This window comes from Pholis gunnellus (assembly GCF_910591455.1).
Source record: "Pholis gunnellus genome assembly, chromosome: 9".
NCBI lineage: Eukaryota > Metazoa > Chordata > Actinopteri > Perciformes > Pholidae > Pholis > Pholis gunnellus.
The window spans coordinates 23,128,945-23,145,402 of record NC_136535.1 but is presented as its reverse complement, the minus strand read 5'-3'; the positions used below and the strand labels follow the sequence as shown (position 1 = coordinate 23,145,402).

At 44.6% G+C, this 16,458-nt stretch overlaps 3 protein-coding genes across 3 annotated transcripts; 2 read left to right on the top strand and 1 right to left on the bottom strand.

The window, feature by feature from the left end:
• Positions 1–732: 732 nt before the first annotated feature.
• On the top strand, positions 733–7,116 carry mfrp (membrane frizzled-related protein; the record flags this gene model as incomplete). Its single annotated transcript, XM_079165947.1, has 13 exons — positions 733–786; positions 2,316–2,424; positions 3,223–3,357; positions 3,550–3,717; positions 3,819–4,038; positions 4,719–4,849; positions 4,941–5,066; positions 5,146–5,222; positions 5,299–5,447; positions 5,836–5,966; positions 6,225–6,359; positions 6,557–6,684; positions 6,856–7,116. 13 exons carry the CDS (start codon positions 733–735, stop codon positions 7,078–7,080), a joined length of 1,788 nt encoding a protein of 595 aa, XP_079022073.1. The 3' UTR covers positions 7,081–7,116.
• A 418-nt stretch (positions 7,117–7,534) lies between these two features.
• On the bottom strand, positions 7,535–10,835 carry nudt8 (nudix hydrolase 8). Its single transcript, XM_079166520.1, has 5 exons — positions 10,704–10,835; positions 9,206–10,003; positions 8,990–9,122; positions 8,518–8,595; positions 7,535–8,339 (listed from the first exon to the last, which is right to left on the bottom strand). The coding sequence occupies exons 2-5, from the start codon at positions 10,000–10,002 to the stop codon at positions 8,154–8,156; spliced, it is 1,194 nt and encodes a 397-aa protein (XP_079022646.1). The 5' UTR covers position 10,003; positions 10,704–10,835; the 3' UTR covers positions 7,535–8,153.
• A 468-nt stretch (positions 10,836–11,303) lies between these two features.
• ftr86 (finTRIM family, member 86) lies at positions 11,304–15,915 on the top strand. The gene is made up of 11 exons (XM_079166644.1): positions 11,304–11,952; positions 12,322–12,417; positions 12,542–12,775; positions 12,866–13,028; positions 13,107–13,175; positions 13,268–13,318; positions 13,399–13,437; positions 13,562–13,603; positions 13,727–13,792; positions 13,887–14,089; positions 15,344–15,915. Exons 1-11 carry the CDS (start codon positions 11,443–11,445, stop codon positions 15,677–15,679), a joined length of 1,809 nt encoding a protein of 602 aa, XP_079022770.1. The 5' UTR covers positions 11,304–11,442; the 3' UTR covers positions 15,680–15,915.
• Positions 15,916–16,458: the final 543 nt, after the last annotated feature.

Genomic DNA, 16,458 nt, shown 5'->3' with positions numbered 1-16,458 from the left:
ATAAAAGCTGCTATTAAGACACTCAACTGCAACACCATTAGCCAGCTTTGGGCAAATAATGGAATTTCAAATCTCAATCTCTTTAGCACGTCTATTATTCACCATTCACAAAAAAACCGGCCTCACCCCAACACTGTTGTTGTTTAGATGCCTAAATATTCAGAAGTATTACTACACGACTCAGACCGTCTCTGTGCCAGTGTTCGGGGGGGTTAAAACGGTGTGTATTCATGTGATTGTGCACCTGCTCGTCAGGTTCGAGCATGCGAGCGTGCATGTGAATAAAACAGCTTAAAAGATCATTATAGGGATTATCGAGATTTAACAGGGACCCCCATGCCCACCTCCATCCTCCCCCCTTCTCCTCCTCCTCCCCCTCCTCCGAGGGGCTCAGTCCTCTCAGCTGACTCGGCTTTGTTCAACACGTTGAAGGAGTTTCTAAAACTCTTTTGTAAGCACTTGCACACCATACGAAAACAAGAGAAATACAGGTTGGTGCGGCTAAAACAGACAAAAAGGCCAAAGAATAGCTGCAAACATGGATGCTGTTTTTCAAACCACAGTTTGAAAATTGAATTATATTTGTTATTTTGATCTGGATTACGTTGCTGGACGTCCAACAAAGAGCTCTTTTACGATGGAGGATTTAAGGCCGTAAACTTGCTGCACCTCAGTGGAACTAAAGGAACAAAAAGTGAACAATGTTGAGAAAACAGTGACCGTGGACTAAAGATGTCTGACCTCAGCCAGGTTGCTGTTTACTCTGACTCTTCAGATATCTATAAGGTGAGTGAGGAGGATGAGATGGATCTATGGTGGTTGATGAAGGTGATGTGGGAAAGGTCACGGAGACAATGAGACGTTTAGCAGATTGTATCCTATTTAGTCCATTATGATCATCTTAGACATTTTTTTTTTTTTACCTCTACAAAAATATTATACTTAATTAAACCTAATTTCAAGCCTTATTGTCCTGAAACCCTGCTATGCCAGTTATCTTTAGTCTTTTTATCCTGCTTCTTAGATGTGTGATTGGACCAGATGTTTTTGTTTTTACCAGAAACCTACATAAGTCTCTCATTTGAGCATTAAATGTGTAAATATAACAGTAAATATTGGGTAAATATCTAAAGCGAGGCTTTGTAACGTTTGCCGAACAGCAGCCACAGCGGCCTCGAGCAGCAATTACACGATGATAGCGCGTTGGATTTCCCTACATCTCCCAAAATGCTCTTCAGTAAGTTGCCTTAAAGCAGCTTTAAACGATATTGGTATAAAAACAAACGACAATGTGAAAGATGTCACTCTTATAGGGATGAATCTTTAGAGAATTATTACCTGAATCTGCAGCTCGCCTCTGCTTTGGGAAGTATACTGAGTTTCAGCTCATTGGCCCAGAACTTGTAAGCAGCTAAAGAGCCAGATATTTACCTCAGGAGTCGGTTGAGACCAAAAACAGAGTGGAAAGAGATTGAATGTTGGACTTATATTTGCCAGGCGAGTTCGCTTCATCTGACAAATAAAATCACAAAATGTCAGCGCGGGAAATATTCTTACACCTCAACAGACAAATACAACTGTACAACTTCTGAATCTAAGTTTCTTTATACTCAATTAAAGCAGCCTTGTCAGCTCGTTGTAAAACACTTTTTTCAAACCAGACAGAGACAAAATGAAACTCCCGGAATATGTCTGGGTCAGTCTTTTACACTTCCAACAAGCAGCTCCGGTTTGGTCGAAGTTAAAGTTTATTCACTGAGAAAGATGTGAAAATGTGCCGCTTGGATCGTTAGCAAATCTCACTCTCACGGGGTTGTTGTCGGCGACAGTATCCAATAAAAACTGCCCACGCTGACATTCGTTTCAGCAAAATGATTCCGTTTCTGTTGGAATCTGAGGGAAACTTAAGCAAAGGCAACACCAGTCAGTGTTTGCTTGCCACAGCTCAGATTTTGGAAGTTTCCCGGCAGGGCTATATCCTCCCAACAGCAGAAAACGTGACCCTCTGTCTCTGAGCAGGGCGGGTCATGCCTTTGCCATAGCAGGGTTGGAAATTTAGCCAGGGAGTGGAATGGGACCATAAACATAAAATAATAAAGTTAGCAAACTGACTGAGTATGTATTCTAACATTACCTAACATTAGCAAGCAACAAGAATAGTCTGTAGCAGCAAAACCCCATGAACAAATGAGTAACGGTGAAATGAATCTACTGAAAAAGTAAGACTATGTTTTCTACTCAATAGTCTACAACTTTATGATTTTTGTTTTCATTGATATAGTTTCATTTTCCACTTTTTACTTTTCTTTCTGCAGAATGTGTTCTGCAACCCTGCCTTTGAGCTGGAGGGGGAGCGAGAGGAGAGAGTGGAGGGATTCAGGACGTCCTCCTCCACCCCTGAACCAATCAAACCGCCAGCAGCTGGTGAGTCAGCCAATCAGCTTGCAGCTTTCTGTGACTAAACTTGAACTGTATTAGGCTGTGTATGTGTTCTGGATTCGCAATATGATTGCATCATATAGACTCTGATTATCCTAAATAATAGTTAAGAAGTGTGTGTTAAACATGGTTTTGATGGCTCACAGTATAACCAAGCATTAAAGGAGTAATCCACCACTTTTACATGTAAAAGATAAGTTCACTTAGCATGTGTTAACAGTTGAACAATATCTCTTGTGGCTCTGGAGGAAGTTTCTTAAAAAGACAACAACCTCGATGATGTCACAGTGATGTCATCAGGGTTATCTCCGCTTTGGTTTGTAGACTAAATGCATTAAAGTGAACCTGTATTAAAACGTGGAGGTGTAAAGTTTGAAAGACATGGGTGTTGGGCAGGGAGAGTCTGTCTAAGACACTACCAAGTTGCATTATGGGAAATGTTGAGTCCTTTGTTTTTGGTGTATGATCCGTACTAGGAACTAAAAGCAACTTGGTTTAAGCTGCTTTAAGTTTGATCATTATTGTTTTCAGTTTATATCACCCTTTAACTTGAAAATAGTAGCATACATATGAGAAAGAAAAAACATGATCAAATAAAATTACACAATGTCCGCAGGATTTTGTGGTTGCAAAATCCATGAGTCAACAGTCTTAAACGAAAGGGGAATAACACGCAATAAATATATAAATAAAACAGAAAGTTTGAATCTTGAAATGACCTTTGGGAGCAATACAAATCTCCTCTGTCCTGTCACAAACCCACATGTGTGATGTGTTATTCAGGTCTAGGCCGGGGTCTGTTTGGGGTGTGTGTGATGCGTCTGCGGGGCCCGGGTTGTGGCTGGGGGACCGTGGTGGTCTGTGCGACCCTGCTCCTGGTAACAGCCCTCGGACTGTCGCTGGCTCTCATCCTCACACGTGAGTCTCTGCTGCACCTCAGCATCCCTCATCATCACAACGAGAAAATAAATAGAAACTGGTTGAAAGGGCTTTCAGGGATTTTTATAAACTCGGATTATAGCCGGTTCAATATGTGCTTTTCATGCAAACTGAAAAAGTATCCTGATTTAACCAATACTGCAACCTCCAGTCTCTCTGTCATGTTTCCAGAGATGAAGAGCCAGGCAGTGGAGGATCCGTTGCTGTCCACCAGCTCTCCAGACCGGCTGAATACAGGAGATGGAGCGTCCCAAACTTTACCCACAATCTCTGCCAACAGGAGTCAACCGGAAAGTACATCTGCTCCTCAGCCCGCTAAGATCCCAACATCAGAGAAACGTGAGTGATTCAAGCTAAATGGCCATTTATATTGTAATTGTCAAAACTTTTTTTCTTTCTTTCTTGTGCAGCTGTAACTGGTGTCCCTCTCTGTCTCTCAGGTTGTGGAGGGGTGTTGACCGACTCAGAGGGCAGTTTCAGTTCTCCAAACCACCCCGGCTCTTATCCCCCCAACTTGCTGTGCGTGTGGGTGATCCGAGTCGCACCCCCCTACCAGGTCCAGATCCACGTTACCTCTCTGGCTGTCGAGGGGCCGTCTCCCTGTCTGTTTGACTGGCTCGAGGTGCAGCAGCAGATAGAACAGAGCTCCGTGGTCACCAGGTAGTTCAGAACCCCAAATATCTCCACGTATCAAATACTTTTCAGGGCCTTTGTCAGTTTCCCTCTCCAGACACAGCTGCGTAGTTTCTCCTCAGATGTTATTTTTATACAACACTGCCTAATGCTCTCCTTTAGAGGCTTATGCTTCTGTTGTAAGGAGATCTTGAACTTTGCACTTGCACTAAATGTCACTAAATGTCACTCCGGAGAGGAATAACAACAACAATCTCATCGTGTTAGTATTGACGTGTTTATTGATGTGTGTTCTGGCAAATACACACTTGAGTGAATGAAAATGGCAGACACACCTGAAATTTAAAACTCAAATGAACCTATGCTTGTCTCATTTAAACTTTTCAAACATCTCTATACATTATTCTCCCTAAAGGAACATTTAACAGTTCATGACGTTACCACAACTGGTTGGTAGGTGTCACTAAAGCTCTGTGCATAACAGGAGAGGGCTTCTTGGAAAGATTTCCACACAAGAGGAAACTTTTTGCCTAGTTGCATTCTTGGAAAGTGTCGTAATGAACGATTCATGAAATTCTAATAATGTTACATGACTGGGCTCGCAAATCCTTTTCAGAATGTACGGTGCAAAGTTCAGACTCCACCGGCAACTCCAAAGCTGTAATATGGAGAGAGAGAAAAACAAACAGGCTATCTCTCTCCTGCAGGTTCTGCGGAAACGTTGCACCACCGACAGTCAACACAAACAGCGGTTCGGTGTGGGTCACCTTTCGATCTGATGGCAGCATCGCAGGCAACGGCTTCACCGCTCAATACAGGGCCACGCTGCCCGGACACAGTCAGTAGTGTGTGCGTCTGCAAAATACATGTCACTGGTGTCCGTTACCATTTAAGTGCATGTATCTGCTGCTGTGTGTGTGTTTCCTCAGAGAGCTGCTCCAGAGAGGAGTTCATGTGTGACAGTGGTCGCTGTCTGCTGCCCGTGTCCGTGTGTGACGGTCATCCAAACTGCCACGACCAGACGGACGAGGCAAACTGCAGTCACAAACACAAAGGTGAGGGCCTGCAAAAAAAAAAAGTAAAGAAAAACAACAACACAAGAGTGAACTCATGGGCCTCTTTCATTTCCAACAGACTGTGGTGGGCAGAAGACGGGGCCGTTTGGTTACATATCAAGTCCAAACCACCCCAGGCCTTACCCTCACCAGCAGGTACATTCATCCCTCCAAACTGTCCATCACAGGGCTGTGTGCATCACTAATCTGGCATTATTCTGTTTCCTATCAGTTGTGCATATGGTACATATCTGTTGAGGAGGGTCACGTCATTACGCTGAGCTTCAAGAACTTCAGCCTGGAGACTCAGGACGTGTGTGAGTTCGACTACGTGGAGGTGCACGACAGCGCCGACACTGGAGCTGGAAGAGTGGTGGGAAGGTGAGAACCTGGACAGTAGCTGTAGCTTCAGTTATCTCTTCCTTGCTGATTAAAGTGGAGATCCTTAAGATTACATTTTTTTGTGTATTCAATGGAGAAAAAACGTACTACTGCCTTTTTTTCTGGGGAATGTTGCCACAGACACCCAGTTCGTAATACTGTAAATATACAAATATTTTAACACTTTCATCAGTGGACCATAGGCCCAATCACTACTGTCTTACCTCGTTTGGTGATGGATTGAACTTAACTTAACGGACATTTATTTCAATGAAAATACTCAAGATTGCCAACGTAAACATGTAAATACAGGTACATTTATGTCATCCTTTATATATATTGCCACAGAGTTCTGAAGCAGCTTTCGTTTCCTCTACCTCTGTCTCAGGTTTTGTGGTACCACCTTCCCTCCAGACCTGACCTCCTCCAGCCCCCACATGACTGTGGTGTTTGTGGCCGATGAGGGAGTGGCCGACAGCGGCTTCAACGCAACATACCAGGCAGTGTCTGTCCTGAGCAGTGAGTTCTTGATAAAAAAACAATCTAATTCATATTTAACCAAACAGCTGTGTGATGCTTTTTTCTTTCCATATTTTCTCCTTTGTTCCTCTCCTTACCTTCTTCTTATGATATGACCTACTTTTAGTCTTCCAAAAACTGGCAGCTTACACCTGACGCTTTGTTAAACTCCTTAAAAAGGGAGAAGGGATAATCCTTTCCTATTACAGTATTTCCTTTCGATAACCCTCCAGTGTTTGTTTCTGTCTGGATTTAAAGGGACATGTGGTCCCAGCCAGTTTGCCTGCAGCACAGGGGAGTGTCTTCAGCAGCAGTGGCTGTGTGATGGATGGAACGACTGCCCCGACGGAGCAGATGAGCAGGGCTGTGGCAACTCCACCTACCCTCCCTTCAGTGAGTCCCTGTTACATCTGACCCCGATCACAGTCACAGATACAGCAGTGTTTGTTCCCGGAGTTTTAGGACAAAAAAAAGAAAACTGTCAGAATAAAAGATTACATCATAACTTCCTTTGTCTATTCGAGGGGGAATGTGAGACTATATAAATGTAAAATAAGAAAAGGAAAGATTTGGTTTCTCTATGCCCTCAGCTTCATCGTGTGAGGTCATAGAGGTACAGATGTGTCAAGGCCTCAGCTACAACCTCACCTCATTCCCTAACATCTGGCTGTCCATTGCTGACCAGAGAGAAGCTGCCACGCTCCTGCGACAGTACCGGGTAGAAGCTACCTTCATAACTAACCAACTTCTTGTTGCTGCTGCATAATCTTCAAAAATCGAGCCCCTTGGTGGCACAAAAACACACCGACGGCTTTAACTTCTTATAACAGCCATACAGCTGTTTCAAGTCTGACGTTCAAGCTCCTCTTTTCTCCGTTTCGTCGTCCAGGTGCTGATGGAGCTGGCGTGCTTCGAGCCCTTGCGGAGGCTGGTGTGTGGGATGTTTCTGCCTCAGTGCAGCCCTCAGGGTGGCGTCCTCCAGCCCTGCCGCTCCGTCTGCTCCTCTGCCGAGCAGCAATGCAGCCAGGCCCTGGATCTCTATTCCTTCAGCTGGCCCTTCAACTGCCACCTCCTGCCCGACTCACAGGACCCCGTGGAGTGCTCGCTGCCTTGATGTTTAAGTTTTTTTTTATCAGTTAGAGATGATCGTCTCCATCCCAACATTTCACTCCAGACTGGCAGCAGTTTTAAGGACTGAAAGGCCAGCATTTTACGGAACTGAATACTAGTTTTCTGGACTCAGGTCAGCAGGTCCTCAGCATTCAAGAGTTGTGTTGTAGAAAGCAGTGTTGACTTCATTCATCACCTCATTAAAACCTGCTGCCTTTAAAGCGCGTGGTGGATGCAGACAATTGTTGCACGGTAGCTATTTTAAGAGAACATAAATAGATACAAATAATTCATGTTTTTTGTGTGATTCAGAAACCAACTAAGCAAAATGAAAGTTCTCAAACTCCCCCCTTCATTAGAAACCAATTGTCTTTTTGCATTATTTATTGCCTCGACGTCAATCACGCAAAAACAGATCTCACCTTTTAAGAATGAATACAGGGAGCATAGCTTTAAAACAAACTTTATTGCATTGTTCACCAACACACACGATGCGCTTCTATCCTTTCAGTGTTTTTAAACAGTCAAGATTTGATCCAGTTTGAGATAAAAGCGGACGTGAGCTGAATCACACTGGAAACTATGATCTCTGCACAAAATAAAAATGTAATAAAAACAAGCCTCAGGGGGAAAACTCTCAGCGACTCATTGATTTAGCTGTTTGTATTCTTTATTTTGGTAACAGCTGGTAAAGAAGATTTCAAGCTTCATTTGAAAAATTAAAGTAGCTCATAAAACAGAGAAATACTGATAAATGTTCAGGTAAGTATCAATCAGGTATAATAAAAGTATCGGCACTGCTTTTTGATGTTGTTACGTCATATCTAAGACTTCCAACAACTGCTCACAGCTGGCCACCACCTTTACACATATGATCCATTCGGTAGAGATTCTTATACACCTGAGGCTCAGAAAGTGCACAAGTGGAAAAAAAATGTTCCTTCATAAAAGAAAATATTTCACATTTACACTGATTCCTGGATTGATTTTGCTACTCAAACCTTGACTGCACATATGCCTAGATCAAGTCCTAGAGTCAGATGACGGGTGTAAGTGTGCTATAAACTGTAAAAGCTGCTAATGAGGGACAATGAGCTTCAGGGTGTGGTCCAGCGCGATGGCTGTCAGACCCCACACTCGATGCTTCCCGTTACGAAACACCGGTACAGTGTAGCCATACTTGTCGCCGTAGCGGAAGTGTGTGTAGCCGCGGTTCTGAGGGTTGCACAGGTGGGATAACGACAAGGTGAAAATCTCCTCGACCTGGGACAGAAACAGGCAAAGGAAGCAACATTTAACAATTTGGACTTACATGAGTTTACATGAAACTCACCAAAAGAGAGGTGTGATTGTTTTCGAAGTTATTTGTTTACTCGTCTATTCACTTGTTCATTTACACATGTGGAGACCCGCCCCTCTCTAGCAGATGTAAAAGCTTTACCTCTCCAGGGTTTGGTTTGAAGGACAACTCCTCCATGGGGCCGAGGTTAGCGAGTACAGGAGCAATCATCATGCCCGACTGACGAGAGAGACGAAAGACACAAGCAGCGTCACAATCAGACAAAGTACTCAAAATGATAACGTTTTGAAATAATGATTAGACCATTCATTTTCTATTCTTATCAAGATCTGTGGCTGAACTTCATGACAAAGCAGAGTCTGTTTATTAGTGGACACAGAGTCGGTATCTGGACAAATTTAACACGAGTGCTGGAAAGATGCTTTGCTTGATCAAGTCGTCAAATGCCATAAAAAGAATCATATTCAAGTTAGTTGTAAGCCCTTTTCAAAGCTAATAAAATAAACCACCACTGTTTTTGCAATGCCTGCCATACATTCATAAAATGCTAATCGTTCTACCTTGCCAATCACTGGTGTAGTTTGACTCTTAAATACATGATGATTGTACTCACCATGTCTCTGAGAGGCTTCAAGATGCCCCAGACCTGCTCTGTTGCCACACAAACGCCCAGCTCCTCCCTGGCTTCCCTCAACGCCGTGGCCACCACGTCGCTATCTGACGGATCACTCTTTCCTCCTGCAAAGCTACAAATGACTGGAAATGAGGACAGAGACGCCACTATGCTGGAGATTTTTAAAACAGTATAGTTTCTCGCCTGCCCCTTTACCTGACATCTCCCTTGTGGCGGCCCTTCAAAGTGCTGGAGCGCAGGGTGAAAAGAACCGCCGGCTCCCCCTGATTAGAGCACAGAGAGACCAGGACTGACGCACATCTCCCCTGGCTCTTTCCCTGGCTCTGAGTTGCCCCCTTTTTCCCGGCCTCGTACAGCTTCAAGTTGGGCCCCAGGCTCTGTCGACACCTGTTTTCATTCTGCAGGGAAAGACAGTCCCTCCAGCCGTCGGCCTCTTGAGCGGCGGCCTGATGAACTGCTCTGGTTTTTTTAAAAGAGAGGCTGGAGGGTTGTCGTCTACTGTGGAAGTGGTTCAAAATCCACGGCGCATGCGTCGACGAGCTGAAAGGTCTAACAAAGTGCTGTCTCCAGGTGGAACCGTGTGAAGGTTGGCAAATGTCCCACGGCCTTCTCCAGGGCTGAAGGCAAGTTGTGTTGATTAAACAGTCTCGGTAAGTTCTCACAGCTTTTGGGTTTGCTGAGGCAGGAACCTGAGGGAGGTGTTGATAGCTGGACAAAGTGGCTTTGGATGGGAGGTTTTGAGACGAAGCCTCTCTCTGCTTCGGATTGTCACAGTTCGAGTTAAATAAAGACAGCTGTGTTGCACGAGGTCCAGTCTCTGATGACCTCTCCTTACTTCCAGGGAGCCCGTCATATCTCCTCCTCTTCCCATCTCTTGCACCCTGCCATCCAGCAGCAGCGTGCTCAGAGAAACCAGAGAGGTGGCACTCTCTCAATAGCAGCAATGGCCTGAGGGGACAAGACCAAATCAGGACCTGGGGGCCCCGAAACATCCTGGAAAAAGAAATAAAAACACACAAAGACAGTATTAAATGCATCAGTTGATGAAGTTCATTTTGTTCAATAGCGAATTACACAAGCAAGTGATTTGTGTGTTAAATGTGGGGCCATCTCACAGCTCAGGTGAAGCATACATGCCACATGGCTACACCGGCAGAGAAGGAGTGATGCTCAAGTTACGTCTGAGTGAACGTGTTAGCATGAGCTGCTGAGGTTTACCCAAATGTAACAATACTTAGTAGCCTAACCATCAGCTCAAAGATGATTTCCTTTGTCTCCAAACCCCCAAAGTGCAGCTGTTAGCTAGCCCTTAAGTTAGCTATAGCCGCTATCAAACTTTCGCTAACTAACTAGCTACAGCCGCTAGTTAGCTAACTTAGCTGAGTTTTGACAGCTACGTTAATATTTTCACAAAATAAACATGTACGTTAAAGAGCCAGGTTTCCTGGGTTCTCAACTTAAACCATCAAAAGCTGGTTTGGTAGTCGTACATATGTTCTATGGCTCTCAAAGCAGATGACGAAGCAAACTAGCTTAACCTGAGCATAAAACTAGCAAATCTCAATGTATCCCAAAGCTAAACTTTAAATGTGGTCAATGGGGAAGGATCCGACTTGTCCTAAGCGAAGTCAGAATACACGCCAGTGACCCGTAGTGGGAATTAAAATGTTATTTGAAAGCAGAAAACACTCACCTTGAAAGTTAAATAACCGGCAGTTGGCCTCTCGCCCGGCTCGCCGGCTGCCACTGGTCAATATGGCGCATGCGCGTCAGTGCTGCCCTCACTGCGCCGACGGGGGAAAACTCCTTTTACAACTCCTCAGCTTCTATTTACTGATAGTAAATGCAGGGTTAGAGGGAACGTTTGCATTGCTTTACTGATGACTGGGGGAAACCCCCCCCCCAGTGTGTTTACACATTTGCATCACTAGTCAGGTGAGGCAAAAACCAGTCTGTCTTCATTGCACTCCACATTAACCAGGCCTTGACTTAAAACACAAGAATAGTTCTTATTTCTAAGGAGCCCTAGCATCACTGTGGGGCTCTTCTTAACTCTTAACACCATATGGTTCCATTGTTGGTTACACATTAAATCTCTCAATGACGTGAAGTTGCCATTACAGAGGTCCATGAGGCCTATTATTTGTCATTTGACATACTGGGAATGCTCCGATGACACAAGCGAGAGAAACTCCTCACCCCACCTGTTTTACCAGCCCCACCCTGAGTCCAGACTGCCTCGCTTTTTAAGCAGCATGAGTTTCATGTGAGCTGGCATTTCAGCCTTCCCATCTTTGGCAGCATTTCCTTTAACTTAACAGACTCCAGTTTTGTAACCTTCTCAAACGGGGAACCTTTTTGGTTGTCCGTTCACCCAGGTCTGACCTCCGAGAAATCCAGCTCACCCTCCTGCGTTCCACCCCGGCACCACTATGGCCTCAGCCTGGTCTGAAGAGGAGACCTTTGTCTGCTCAGTGTGCCTGGACACCCTGAAGGACCCGGCCACGCTGCCCTGTGGACATTCATACTGCTTGGCTTGTATCCAGAGACACTGGGACAAGAGGGACAGCAAGGATCAGTGCAGCTGCCCCCAGTGCAGGCAGGTCTTCAACCCTCGACCCTCCCTGGCCAAGAGCACTGTGCTCGCGGAGTGTATAGAGAAACTGAAAACCAACAGCCTCAAGCGAAGCTCGTCCACCGCTCTCTCCTCTGCGCTGCCATCCATGCCCATTTACCTGGAGGTCCTACCGGCTAGAGGGACGCGACAGGGCAGCATGTACCCTCAGCTCCCCACGGAGGACCCCAGGCCCTGCCCTCAGCACAACCGACCCCTGGACCTGTTTTGCTTCGAGGACGAGGAGTGCGTCTGTGAGGTGTGTTGCCAGCATGGACACAAGGGACACCGTGTGCTCAAACCACAGGAAGAGAGGAAGGAGAGACAGGTATGTAATGGACGGGGCAAATGTCACCATGGGGATATTATCAGTGCTCTTAAGTAGTTTTATTTCCCCTCTCATGTTGGTCTTGGTGTGTAAGAGGAGGTGTGGGTGAATAAAAGACTGTGTTGTGTAACATTTTCAAAATGTAGCTGAACTTGAAGTACTTGTAAAATGTGTTTTTACTGCACATTCCTGTGTGGAAGTGCTCTTCGCCTTCTTTAAGGTCAAAATATGTGTTTACAACATCTCACATGTCTCATCACAATGTACAATCTAGGTCCATTACTGTCCTGCATTGTGTGTGTGTGTGTGCGTGTGTGGCCTCTTTTCTATACTATACCTGATACTAAGCAATGGATGATGTGTGTCTAGAAAGAGCTGGCTCAGATGCAGGTGGACATAGAGAAGAGAATCCAGGCGACTGAAAAGAGGCTTGTGGAGCTCCCACATGTTGCTCGCCAACACAAGGTTAGCAACAGTTCTGATGGTTTGTTGTAGAAACCGTTCCTGACGTCTTGCTTATCACACATACACAGACACACACACACACACACACACTGACATTCTTCTCCTCCTCTCTGGGCATTCCCAGGCCTTGGTGCAGGCTCTGAAGCAAGAGAGCACAGACGTATTCACGGAGCTCGTCAAGAGCGTGACTCTAAACGGCATCCAGGTCGGCGAGGTCCTCGACAACCATGAGACCTCCTTAGGCAGCCGGGTCGAGGGCCAGATCCACAAGCTGGAGCAGGAGATGGCACCGCTGCGCTGGAAGAGCGAGGAGCTGAGCCGGCTGGCCGAGATGCAGGACGACATCTGCTTCTTGAAGGTAGCAAGTGTGACGCAAAGTGTTGCCAGAGATGGATTTCATTTGAATTTCACAGGATAGATAAACATTGTTGTGTCATTCATTCTTCAGAATTTCCTCATCACGGAGCCGCCGGGTCAGACGGGTGCCACAGGAGAGTCCGTACTGAGTCAGGAGGAAGCGGTGGTGGCCTCCGTCCGCTCGGCCATGAAACAACTGCAAGAGTCAATGCAGGACCTCTGCAAAACCGGCCTGGCCAAGATCGCCACATTAGGTCAGTGATCATCTCCTCATACTTAGCCTCTCTTCTCCTCCCTTCTTCTGACAGTCAAAACTTTCCCTTTCTTTGTAGTGAATCCTGATTCAGCAGCAGCCACTACAGCAGCTAACGACAGCGGTCAGGCCACCACACCAAACACAGGTACGGCAACTTAAAAATCTTTTTGGTTTTTGACTGTTATAGAAAGGGGCACCTTCAGATGTTTGTAACAACTCAACCTCTCCTTCCTGTAGTGTATGCGATGACGAGAGACCATCCGCCTTTGCGACTTCTGCGACGTCAAGGTAAGTCACATGGACCTGTGAGTGTTTAAATGTGGCTGTTAGAAAGTCCCAGAGTTAATATTTGTGCTTCATCTATTCAGGGCACGAGGATTCAACAAAACGTCCTTCATACCTACAAGGTAAGAATAAGAAAGCCTGCTGCAGTACATGAACAATGTTCCAGTGATGTTAGAAGTCATGGAGTTGAGTTCTAATTTGGATTACATTTTCTTTTGTTTCCCCTCCATCTCTCTGAACATGAAGCTTCGGCTCCACCTCCACCCATCCCTCCTCGTCAACCTCAAAGTAAACACAAATACATCAGAAGCCGCTTGTACACATCAATTAACTACTTCTTCTTGCAGAAGTGAATACGCTTTTTGATCCCTGTTTTGATATATTGATTTATGTTGTTTTTTCCCCTCTAAGCACCTCCTGTAACAGCAGTGGAACATTTCAACCTTGAACCGAAGACGAGAGAAGAAATGCTGAAATGTGAGTCCACCAAACGAAACAGAATAAAGAACGCTGTGTCAAAGCCTTCAGGGAGGAGCAGATTCTTTACTAAAACGTATCCTCTCCCTCCCAGATCGTTTCCAACCCACCATGGATGCCAACACGGTGTATCGCCACGTGCAACTGTCAGACGGTGGTCGTAAGGCCACGATGCAGGCTGAGAACCTGAACCTACCAGACCAGACTGAGCGCTTCCACTTCTGGAGACAGGTGCTCTGCAGGGAGGCCCTGGCAGGGAGCCCTTACTACTGGGAGGTGGAGTGGACCGGCAAGAAGGTAGATCCATGGCTGGTTTCAGCTATGCGCATGCTTGCAACACAATATTTGGTTTATTTGTTTGTACAATAAAACAAAGCAGTGGAAAAGGCAACGAAAGAAAGAAAGAAAAAACTGAAGGTGAGATTAAAAAACCTGTCAGGGCTCATAGGAAGAATCTCACCTCAGTAGACATTATGAGAAAAATACAAAAATCATGTAATCAACAAAAGAAGAAAAAAAACTAGTGACCAACTTAAATCGAGCCGAAACATAAAATACATAATTTAGTAAGAGTGTGTGTGCGCGTTTGCATATATGTATGAAGTGAGTGTATGATTATGTGTGTGTGTGTGTGTGTGTGTGTGTGTGTGTGTGTGTATGTGTGTGTGTAAAATACATTTGAAGATCATGGCAAAATTTGCAAGACTTTTCCATAAACTTAAAGCACGAAATTAAAATGCAACTGAGACCTGTGCATTCAGGGTTTCTTGGTTGTAGAGTCCTGTTTGCCCAAATTAAAATGTAATTAAACACTTCCTCAACCACAGACTGACAATCTGAGAGCCAAATAGAAGCAGTCTATCGAAAGAAAGCTGGACTCAATATTAAATCTCGCGTCTTACTAACCTTGGATAACTAAAACTCAGATTTTAAAAGAAAAAGTTCAGTTCAATTTTGATCTGGGTTTTTATATTTATATAAATTAGATTTACGTCCTCAAACATGCCAAAATGTTGCATTATCTTGCAAGAGGTTTACAATAAGGCAAGTCGTGATGTAATATACTCACTAAACATACTAAACAGCATATTTTGTAACTGTTTTGAATATTCAAAAATAACTACTGATATACAGAAATACAGACATTCATGGTCCTAAAACGATGAATCCTAATGAGGCGATCCTCCGACTTTTCCTCCTGGTTCATATTTGTGGTTTTGATTGAAATGTCTCAACAAATGTAACTTTAAATTTTGTTTCACACAATCATGCTTTGGATGAATTGGGACAAATTAAGAGACCCCTTAACATTTATTAATCCTTTCAAACTAAACAAGTACTATTTGACTAAATACTTGCAAAAGTAATGACTTTTCCTTCAGTCTCAGCTATGCTGTATATGGTGTTTAATGTTCGGTTAGCATGTTAACAAACTAAAAACACTACCTGCTAAACATCAACATGCTAGTATTGTTAGCATGCTGACGTTGGTCCGAAGCACCACCCTGGATACGCTTCTTTTCCTAATCAAGTTTCCTCTTGGTCCTGCAGTTCAGCATCGGCGTGGCCTACAAGGAGATGGAACGTAAAGGTTCTGACAACAACAGCCGTCTGGGCCACAACGCTCAGTCTTGGAGCTTGTACTGGTCCGGGACCGGCTTCTCCTTCTGGCACGACGGCCAGGAGAAACTGCTGGGCTCGTCTAAGGCCCGGCGGATCGGCATCTATCTGGACCAGCACACAGGGATTCTGGCTTTTTACCGCATTGCCCAGAACCAGGCGGATCTAATCCACCAGCACCAGAGCCAGTTCACTGGCCCACTGTTCCCAGGGTTCAGGTTCTGTGCAGGAGTAGGATCTACAGTGACTGTTTGCCAATTGGATTGAGTTGCATATGAATGATGTTTTGTTTTTTTTTGTTTTGTTTTTTTTCATAACTTGCTTGTTCGGTTGGAAGCATGTGACACTTTTTAATAAGGAAGTAAATGTGCTCTGCAGATCCTTCTCAAGAAGAAACAAAGATGTCAGGTTTTCATGTTGTTCTTTCTGCACCGGCTTTTATCGTACTGATGTACATTTTCTAGAAATATCTTTGTATGTGAATAAAAGAGCAAGAACGCACACATTTTATCCATATATCTTTTTTTCAAACATACTATTTGTGATGAAGGTTAACCTAAAGCGTTGATGGTTGAGTAGTGAATAGTGGCTATAGACCAACAAAGATGGCTTCTTCTGTGACTAAAGCGATTTGATCCCTGCACTTCGGTGACCTGGATGCTCTTAGCTCCCCTTCCATTCTTAAATTATCTATCTTCACTAGTCCCTCGTAGATTTGCCAACAACTATTTGACCTTCATTGGTCTTTTGTCCACCCATTCCTTTCTCTAGACACAGCTACGATTGTTATTTATTAACCTACAGTGCAGAGTCCTGATTTATGTTCAAATTTATTTTGAAATGTTTTTTAATGTCGTCTCTCTCTTGAACACTGAGCCTTGCTTTTTGCTAGCAAACTCAAGTAATTCAATACTATTTTCAGGAGGACATTGAAACTCAGATTTTACTCGCGGTGGTGGCAAAAGCTTGTCGCGTCGCACCCTGATTGAGAAAGTCGGAAAATTTGAAATTCATAATAAACACTGACGGCATGGCTTCCGTGTGCA